The sequence below is a fragment of the Opisthorchis viverrini genome (genome assembly GCF_000715545.1).
Source record: "Opisthorchis viverrini unplaced genomic scaffold opera_v5_347, whole genome shotgun sequence".
In the NCBI taxonomy this organism is placed as follows: Eukaryota; Metazoa; Platyhelminthes; class Trematoda; order Opisthorchiida; family Opisthorchiidae; genus Opisthorchis; species Opisthorchis viverrini.
In genome coordinates, this window is record NW_008751997.1 from 176,436 (window position 1) to 187,337 (window position 10,902).

Sequence of the window (10,902 nt, forward strand, 5' to 3'; positions counted from 1 at the left end):
ATTTGTAGTGGAAAACTACACAAGAAAGACGTTTCTATGGGACAATTGGACAGGCTGGGACCTGGGGGGACTCCAAAGTATGCTTAAAAATTCAATTCACTGAAGAGCAACTTCCTCTCCACCCATACGGATGTGCAACCTTTTAGTACGAGAGACAGCATCATCTTCGACAGCACGACAGTGTTCAGCACCGATGCTTCTGGTGCTGGACGGAATAATCCGGCAGAGTGCCGACTCCAAATAACTTGGTTCCGAAACTGTACGCGAGTGGCGGATTAAACAAGAAATTCAACGACGTATCAACAGCACCCGAGGTTCGTTCAAGCAGCTGAACATCATCCTATGGAGAGAAACAGACAAAATCACACACAAAAATCCGGAAGTTCAGCGCAGCTGTCTGTTCAGTTTCAGTTTGCGCCTGCGCAAATGGTCTCCTTAGTCAGAGCTACTCAGACATTGGAAGTTGTTTATCGTCCGTGCTTGCGACAACACATAATGAGAATTCGTAATCTAGGATTATCCGATAACGCTGTAATGACAATACAACTATTCAAATGACGACGTCATCAAAGATTTGAACATCTGTTGTACAAGAACGAGGTCGGAATTTCTGGGCAAGCTACGGCTCAACACGTCAAGAATGGCATTGTCGCCTCGGAGGACAGTCGATAACCTTACGTCGTAAAACATCTTGGTCTCCACGTGTTCTGCGGAATCCATCACTGGAATGTCTGGTAGCTGATAAAAAACGTTCAGCTGCAGCATACTTTCCGTGTCTAGCTGTCATGCCACCCGAAGGAAGCACAGGGGAAGTAGACAGGCAGAGTTCGAACCACGGACGTACCGGTCGGCAAATTCACGCTCTAACCACTGAGCCATTTCGCCTCCATCTGGCAGCCGATAGCAACGTCCGGACAGCGTGTAATTAACACACTTTCGCAGCTGACTAATCCTGTCTCAGGAGATAGTTAATCTTAAGTTAGGTGAAAAAGATCGATAAAGTTGGGGGATAGACAAGCGTCAAGTGTGACTCCAACCTCAATCTAGTCCAGTGTTCAGGCCTTTCGAAAGGGGAACGACAATGAGCCGTGAAATTTCAAGCACAACCCTGTGTTTGAGCAAAGCAGCGACCCAATCCAACTGATTAAATAACGCAACTGTGAGGTAACCCCGGTTCAGTATATGGTCTGTGGAAGGACCTAGGGGCCAAGGTGAGAGGACTAGATTACGTATAGACGCTGGCTTGACACTTTGCCATATCTGAAAAACGGTTTCCAGTTATCGACGAGGGTGTGGCTTAGCCCAATATCTGGTGCATGTGATGCGGTCATATCGTCCATAGCTCGTGACTATGTCGTCGACTGAACAGCACTGCGACGTTTCTAGCCCAGTTGAGGTTTCGCAAGCAACGCTTAGTGCAGAAATTGCGCTCTCGATAGTCAGGCAGCATGATCTGCGTTTACAGGATGAGGATTTGTACCACTAGCACATGTACCCATCAGTTCTTTGCTCACCCAAAAAATAAGCTTGAGAGAACTTAGCCAGTGGGAGCAGTGGCAGTCGGCTACTTGTTTGCATGCTAGTTGACCAACTTTCTCAGAGGAACGTTTTCGCACAACGCCACGAAGGGTGGGAACGAACCCAAGGAAGGTCAAACAATGACTTGGCAGCGAAGTTTGAAAGCCATAACCGGCGAACTCAGCTGTGCCGGTCATTATCATCTTCCTGAATGAAGACGTCGAGACGGGACATATCAATGGTTGGAGACATTGTCAAGCACAGCCTAGCGACGTTCATGCATCCGAGCTGTTGTCTTCAATGCATAGCTCGCCTCCTGATTTCCCCAACGAAAACTGAACTGATACCCCTGTATTTACGCTTCAGCTACATCAGCTAACACCTCCAATGCGTAGCTACCTACCTCACCTCCCCAAATCATCAGCGAACGAAACTGTGGCAGCTAGAACCACTTGATATTGGGATAACTCCAATCTATCATTTTCGCTGTTCATACGTGTCTCAACCTTATGTTTAACCAGTCACGCGCATCCTTTTGGGTGTGGCCGTTGGTCGCGGTTGAGTTTGCGAGATGTGAGTCAACTGTTCTTTGTTTGGGTCCATGGATAGCGGATCATGCATTCTTGTTTTTTTGGCGTTTACTTGCTTTTGTTCCCCATGGGTTTTAAAAAACTAGGGTTTATTGCGTGTGCTTGTACGAACGGGTTTTCAAGGCCTTTCATTTTATCAAGACCTTGTGGAACGCGCGTCCTGTTTTGGGGGGACGGTCCAGTGTCAATGGGAAGGAGCTTCATTCTCATTTGGAGAGAGTGCTGAAGCGCAGTACAGTATTCAAAGACTATGTATTCATAGCATGAACGTGTCAGACCTTGCATTTCCTTATGTGGCGACATAAAAATAACGCAAACGTATGGCTTCTTTCAGGCTGTTCATAGGCGGCATGCCACTGCATCCACTAATTGAGCACGCCCTCCGGCGCAGGTAAAGGTTAGGAGTTATGATGCCTGAAGCGGTATCGACTGTGGGTGCAAAGCGAAAGATGACGTTCAAGTATGTACCACGCCAACCAGTTGGAATACAGTGGAAGAAATACCCACTCAACCACGTACAGAAGATGTCTCCCCATATGGTGACGGCACGTTTGTACAACAACTGCCAGGCTCGGCGACCAGATAAACAACTAAGCTGTTCATGGGGATTTAAAGAGTCAACCGACCGACAATGATGGCTGTTTTGCAGCGTATCATTGCTCCCAGGAGCAGAACTTATGGCCCTTTTAACCAACAGAAGAGAAAGTGGAGCGAGGCGTGGTCGGCAATCACTTGGTCACCAGATGTACACGTCGACTCATTTCCCATCGGACGAAGTCCTTGAAAGAAACCAAAATGCTATCTGCTCTGTGACTGAATAAAAAAGGGTGGTGAGTGTGAAAGGTTTGCCTCTGGCGTGGCTACCTACGAGACGGCGAGCACTGGGGTTGGTGGCTGACTATTATCAAGGTCCGCGTGAGCTTCGTTTCCATCGCTGACAAAAAAATCAGACTGTTGTCAGCGGGCAAGAGTATGATGTTTTGTCTGTGATCTGGCTTTCATGACCCAAGGATAAAGATGGAGGTGAAAAGCGATTGATGTAAGGTTGGTTTGTTTCTTCTGAGAGGACTCAAAAGAGCAACCAAGTGTTGTGTCAAAAAAAAACACACCTGAATTGCAGTTATATTCTCCTGTTGACCGAACCTTAGAACAGGTTGGTGGGTTGTTCGTTCAGCTGTAGCACCCCTTCGGTGCCTAACTGCCATGCCACCCGAAAGTTAAACGAGGGCTGAGATACTGCCAAGCTACCCAAGCCTGGACAAGGAAAATCGAGAAGCGGAGGTCGCGTCCGAACCACGGATCTTCCGGTCAGTAAATTGCGCTCTAACCACTGGGGCCATCTCACACCCAGGTTGGTGTGTACCTTCAGTTGGTCACTACGCATAGGAATGACCACATCTTAAAACGTGACTTGCTGGAGATCAACATGGCTACAGGACAAATGCAACAAGAACAAGGACAGGAACCGCTGCTGTGCATTCAGTAGAAACCGATGCAGAAACATCGTGGTCCTCATTCGAGATGTTTGCCTCCAAATCATTTAACACACCGGCACAGGAATTTGTTAACCAGGAGCAACAGTGGCTAGGTCACGCATAAACCGTCGATAGAAATGAGAGAAAACTCGTCCCTATTGACAAATAGTATCGAGCGGATTAAATCACATTAAACTTAAAAACGATCGCCGATCGATGGACGGGAACGAACGATTGTCTATGTCCTGAAGAAGGCCTAACAACTTGAAAAGCACATGAGAACAATTGTATTTTAGGGCAACAAGGAATGTGTTTCCCAAGGAATTAGGCAACAGTGTGAATCTATTAGAACTACAGACGGTTTTTTCTGGATACAACTTCATTTTCAGCACTATTTTTCACCTCGGAGAGGAAAATGACAGAATCTGTGGTGCCTAAAGCCCAGTGGACTGTTGATCTGTTCACCGAGTCTGATAGTTGGGTTACAAGCGTTTCGTCACCACACGAGGAGACATCATCAGAGCGCAATTGGACCGGTACTTCATCTTTGCCTGTGTGGGTTCATATAGCGTTTGGAGATCATCTGTTATCTTTCAACGTGATTGGCTATTTGGGGAACCGTGTTTTCGTGAATTTATCGTTCCGTTTGTGACATGATAACAGATAGTCCTCAAATGGCAAAGAACTACCCACACAACTGCGCACTGATGTTGTCTCCTCTATGGTGACGAAACGTTTGCAAGTCAATTGTCAAGCTCGGTGAAACGATTAACAGCTACCTGATCAACAACCAATGAATGGAGATGTTTTACGACAAAAGTAGTTAATTTAACAAGTATGAGAGTTTTGTGATTGCGCAACTGCCATGAGTTGGCACTGTCAAAACGAGGCCATTAGCACAACAAATTTTGTGGTCAACGCACACATGGTTTCCTGCCTACTGGTAAGGCTACTCTCTCGGGGCAACCCCGAACGGTAGTCAACTGTTCCATCCGAGCTGGCAGCCTTCCTGATAGGCAGGTAAACACTGTCGACCAGTAATGAGTGGATGAAAAGCAGTGAGATTCAACCACACTAAAACATAAAACCGCGTTCTTCAAACCCTCAAACACACAGTTCGCGTCAGCAGACCTTCGCATACTGTCAGGGAATATGTTGAACAGAACCGCAATCATAATCATTGGATTAGAAAATCAACTTAAAGCGCTCAATCTCTCACCAGCTGCTTGCCATTGACCTTCGCCAGGGATGTAATCCTGACCACCCTCAGTCAGTTAACTTGTGTGTCGAAAGGATTCGAAGCTATTGGGAGCAAGACAAGCCCACTGTTTGGAGGTTCTGTCTTTCACCCATTTAAGCAAAAATATAGTTGAAAACACGTCCAGAACACCCCACTCTGCGATCAGTGACCAGGGTGTAGAATAAGGAAATGGAAGGGGCTGTTTTGCGCGGAGTGGAATGGCCAACCGAAATACGGCTATAATCAACCGACAACGTGGGAGTGTTGAGGGCAGAGGGTAAAGTCGAAGGGAACATCCAACAAACGCATGGGTAATAGCCGTCCATGAAAAGATGAAGAGCATGAAATCTCCTAACAAACAAAGCGAGTAAATCGAAGTTTGACGGAGCAGCGTATAACCCACCTTGGCTGCACCCAACCATATTCCAATGTAGGCCGCAGACGAATGCATCAGGAGAAACAACTTATCACCTCGTTTGAATCCGCATTGGAGTAAGTGATTAGCCACTTTATTCGAATAGTCATCTAACTGTCCGAATGTCCAGGCTTGATCTTCAAAGTAGATGGCAACGCGGTCGCGCCCACGTCGTCGTACTGTACGAGCGAACAATTGGGCAAATGTTTCTTTCGTATAGTAGTTCCAGTAGGTGTGGTAGAGAATCATGAGATAACATTTCAGTCCCCTGTGGAATATACAGTCGAATAGAAAAGAAGGAATGAGTTGAGAGCAGGGGAACCTATATATCGATACACTACTGAAGCATACAAGAGAAGGGTGCCTACGATATTGGTGAAAACATCACTGAACTGAGTCTCGTGTCCGAGAGGATGGAGGAGATCTTAATAGAATCGAACCAGATCACTTGATCATAGTGTGGTCTCGGTGCGTAGCTCTCGGAAATTCCATTATTCAAGTAAGGATCATTTTCCATGTGGCAGGATGGGACATTTCCAGACTCACGTTCTCAACACGTCGACAAGTAAAAAAGAGTAAAAAAAAGTCGTTCAGCTGTAACACTTTCGTTTATCCTCAAACTATGTCACTTTTAGTTGACTAGTCGTTTGAGTTCAGCGCCTGACGTTGAACGTAGGGGTCGGAGGCGAGAAGTGTACGAAATCAAAAATCGTATTCAACCAAACAAATTCGCTCCCTTACCTGAAATAATAATGCAGTGTAGGGCACTGGGTAATTGTATACGGTAGTGTACTGGATTCGAATAACAGAGCTTATTACTCTCTTCTTTTCTTGAGAGAAGTATGATGGTTGATTAGTCCCGTTCTGAGACCCAGCTGTTAGTACGGAGTACTCACAATTAGCACATGCTGGATTTCCAGCACAGGGTATAGTGGCTGTTATCTCCTCCCAGGTACGACTGTCTTCCGAAGAGGCGGCCTGTAAAGCGCAACATAGTACGTTTCGAGATGCCTTCTTAATTCATGGCTCAAAAAACTCTTCGGGTGCTAAATGGGAATAATAAGAACTAAAAATAATAGTCCAGCTGTAATACGCCTCCGGAGCCTAGCTGACTGCCACATGAAGGAAGCATGAGGGTTGAGATACTGCCAAGATGCGCCAACATGGACAGTAGCGGTCCAGATATCAGGGCTGGGCTTAAATCGAGAACCTTCAGGTCAGTAAGTTCGCAGTTTAACTGCTGAGTCATCTCGAGCTCTGCTAAACGGGAATTCCGCCTCTGGTTTACCAAGAAATTTAATGGGATTCCTCCAGCATAGCTCACTTGGTTGCTGAGATATACGCACACCATTGTACTACGGTGAGTTGCAGTGTCTTTGCGAAGGAAGACAGATGAGCAGTGTGTCATTAACTTTGAAATAAAAAGCAAATATAGATGGTCCAGCTCTAGCACCCTTTCAGTGCTTATCTGCCGGGCCACCAGAAGAAAGCATGAGGGCTGGGATACCGCAAGGTCGCCCAAGCCTAGACAGGGGAAGTCGAGAGGCAGAGGTAGGGTAGGAACCACGCATCATACGGTTAGTAAATTCGAACTCTAACCACTGAGCCATCTCGCCCCGCATGTAGCGACTGGACAACATCATTTTAACAATGTGGGACACCCCCACCACAACAGCCGGAAATTAACGGCTCGGGGTTGGTTGCACCATTAACCCCTTCACTTCTGGGGACCAGAAAACATCCGAACCAGGGTATATAGGTCATAGTATCACGCACAAGCACTGTGGCAGACCCACACAGTGGCTCCCAACACAGAGTTCGCACTGTAAGTGAAGCCAATTTATACTGAAAAGACAAGAAACGTTAAACAGCTGTTTCATCCTTATTAGGAATCTTAATCAGTCAGCATCTCATTAATCTCCAAGGGGCTCGAACCCGCGACCTCCTGGTTGGCAGTTGAAAACTAAACTGCTTGACAACGAGCGAGTGTTTAAGTCATGCCCAGACAAAATATAGCGCCAATCTTCCTTTAATCACAAAATTCACGATACGTGGTCACGTGCTGAGTGGCTCCATAAGCGACAAATTCCTGGAAGGAAGATTCAAACACCGTGTGAATAATTTTTTTCTTCTGAGCTACTTGATAGGTTCGAATCATCCTGGTGGTGTTGGACGCGCACCCTGACGATTCATAATACAAACTGGAGAACTATACAGTGCTTCTCAGCATAAACAAACTTCACATGCAGGACAAAATATCAACTGAATTCCAAAAATATCACAACCAACACCACCTGCTACACAACTTTCCACGAATGGATACTACCGTGCTAGCTGGAGTTTGGTGGCCCCTCATCGAATGAAGGTAACCGAGTGCATCAGTTTGGTCCAGGAGTTCAAACAGCGCAGATACACCGCCGGGCTTGGATCTAGAAGATGCGTCAAGGTATCTAACGCTGACTCAACCGTGAACTCAAGTCGACCACCTTGCTGCAAGATGACGAGATAGCATTCAAGGCAGTTGCACTCAACAGTACGCTTATCCGGATTCCGTGAGGTGATCGCTTTGTACATCATCCCGACAAGAACAACATAACTAGGACCGTACGATTAGGCACTCGCAAATTTTATTACAAGCAACCGGAGGTTACATCTATCAATCGGCCGAATGGTCCTGAGTGTATGCGAAGGTGTTTTGATGTCAGCTGATCTCAATACCTGTTATGCAACTCAACAACTTGTTGAGTTGATCTCAGTATGTCCATTATAAACTTTGGTTCCCAACGGTTGATTACGCCGGTTACTGGACAGAATTCGGTGCACATTTCGTCGGCGCGTGAGCTTACGAAGAGTCTTCGGCCAGAGGGTGGATCATGGCGGAATGAACGCTTATCTCCGGAAGATAACACACGCTATTCCACCTCGTCTCCCCTACGGCATTTAGTGGCTAAGTGTTAGTGAAACAATTTGTCGGACGAGTCCTCTCCAAAATTAAAACTCACAGAAATGCCTGAGATGATTAATTGAACACTTCCATATGCCGTTCAACTGAACTCCAGTGACAGGACTTCCAACTAGTTCACCTGGTAGTATTCTTGAAAACTCCACACGGTACGCCCATGGAAGAAAACTTAAAAGTGACGAAGTGGAACACGCCATAACTCACCAGTTCCAAGCACTCTATACCTAGACCTGTCTCATTTCTGCACGAAACGATCTTCATTCGATGCGCCGAATCACTTATCATCATATATGGGGTATGCGGTAGTTACGGAAACATGGGTTTGCTTCTCGTTGTCTTGATGACCATCACCTTAATTATTCAAGACAGCATGTTCTTGGAACGTTAGTCAGGTAAGTTAGTGGGATTGCAGTGGCGTGGTTCAAACCTTAAAATTATACCAGAAGCTGCAACACCAACACACTTACCACAGTCCTACAACCATGGCACATTTGGATAACAGAACAGCCATCAAATCAAGGAATGAGCTCAAGATATCTTACCAGTTTAGGCTCAAAAGTGGTCACTAGAATGTTCGCTATTCGGACCCATTCAGGCCATTCAACCACACCTTTCAGGGTTGGGTACAACTGCGTCATCTCGCATCCCATGATCTTTTAGGCCTGTGTAGCAGGTATGAAGTGAAATTGTCACAGTTGAATGATTCTGTTTCACTCAGTGAGTGCGGCTGCCTTGTTGATTCCGGAGTATTCGAAAGCTGTTTTACTTTTGAAAACCTTACACATCGAAAGCATGAGCAAGGATAGTGGTAAGTTGCCCCACAGTTTGTCGTGTGTAACGCAATGCGGTGGGGCTGTATGGTATCAAACAGTATAAACAGTCTCTGACAGAGTGGCACATGAGGTAGTAAGGTATGTCAATTTACAAGCCGAAGATTTTCCTTCAAGACTCACACCTGCATTCGCGCTGCAGAGGTAAGGAGTTAAAGGTGGCCAGAAGGTTTCCTCAAAAACGAAAACGAAACGCATAGCTGTAGCAGCCTTCCGGTGCCTAGCTGCCAGGCCACCCGATGGAAGCACGAAGGCTGGGATAATTCGAGGTTGCCCATGCCTAGACAGGGGAAGTCGAGAGGCAGGATTCGAACGAGGGACATTCCGGTCAGTAAATTCGTGCTCTAACCGCTCGGACAATCTCGCCCCGCAGGTTTGCTCATCGGGGGGTCGTATCACATATTATAGTTGCATCAGGGATTTCCTGGTTGACGATATTTTTCCGTCAACACAACATCCAGCTATCTCATAAAAGCTGGATATGCGGGGTTGGGTCGATACCGGACTAGCCGTTTTTTATAACCACTGCTTAGCTAGTGTGGGGTGGGAACAACAGGTCAGCAACGACGAATTTCGTTATTAGGTGCCATCCACGGAACTCTAATGGCTCAAGGAAAATCCGAATACCTTTCTGATTATCCTCGTCTTGTTCCATGCTTTCCCGCGCCGGCGATAATTGAAGAAGGTTCGCTATTAATCATTGACCAAGCGTAAAGGCATGAGGGAGCTCACAGAGACCACTGTGAGTTCGGTTCGGTCCTCGGATTGGAGGACATTGCGTGACCGGCAACCAGATTCAGTGGCGGGAATGTTCCCCTAGATCAAATGACTCAGGATTTTGCGAGACGAATAATCAGTCTGTGGCACACAGTCTCGAAGACTTACGCCGAAGTCATCGTGAGCCATTGTATGCAAAGAGGAAAACAGCTCGGAGTTCAAAACTATTTTTTACAAACGCCCTGTCCTTTTATCTCAACATGCAAAAAGTTGTGCATCAAAAATATTGACGTCAGACCAGCTGCCTCATCAGTTGAGATGGAACAGGAACGCAATCACTCACCTCAAGTCTCGTCGCCAAGTGAATAGCAGGACGCGTTGGAAACGCCAACCACCGAAAAGCAGATAGACCGCATACGATTTGAGAAAGGATTTCCAGAACATTTGGTTGAGGATGACACAGTGAACAAACAACAAAAGTAAGAACGTGTAACATGGATACCAACTCCCCTTTGCAGCCATCTTTCAGCTTTATATCGGCACAGCGTGCTGTGCAGCTGAGCGGCTAAATATCAAGATGGCGTCTAGATGTCTACAACGTCATACACCGCAACGGAGAGTTCGCGTGTTCCCCGGGGTTACGGCAATTTTGAAAATCCGCTTTTATTACCGAGAGGTTCAGTCACTCATTCAGATCGGTTCAGTTCACAACATTGATTTACAGGTTTCAGGGGTTTCTTGAAGACATAAGATGAGCATTGGCCTCCCCTACGTTTAGAATTTCTGAGGGATTTCTTCAGCTGATGACAGTGGTAAGTTGAACGTCGGACCTCAATGAAGCTGGCAAGATCGTGAATGAACTCCAAAGAGAACACTGTTAAAATTAGGTAGAGTAGAGTCTATATTAATTCGACATGTGCAGCGCGTCATATTCCAAAATGGAGCCTTTTATTTATGAATTTGAGTTTCTTCCTGTGTGTGCACAAACCAGAAACCACTACAATCTGCTTTATTTTTTAAATTCGTCTTAATTAATCTTCTCCCTTTCCTAACTTTTGGTGTTAATAAAATTTTAAGGTTGAAACGACGTGACCTCATTTCAAATAATTTTGCCGAGGAATTGGTGTGTGTCCGATTTTCATCCCTAAAGGCATT

At 46.1% G+C, this 10,902-nt stretch overlaps 1 protein-coding gene across 1 annotated transcript in view; it reads right to left on the bottom strand.

Annotated features, from left to right (window-relative positions):
- T265_10158 (hypothetical protein) overlaps nt 1–10,437 on the bottom strand; it is a gene marked incomplete at both ends in the record, with an annotated part of 36,760 nt that extends 26,323 nt beyond the window's left edge. The window contains 2 exons of the mRNA XM_009176446.1: nt 5,227–5,506; nt 10,091–10,437. Of these exons, the coding sequence (XP_009174710.1) occupies nt 5,227–5,506; nt 10,091–10,269 (459 nt within the window). The remainder of the gene's footprint in view (nt 1–5,226; nt 5,507–10,090) is intronic.
- Nucleotides 10,438–10,902: the final 465 nt, after the last annotated feature.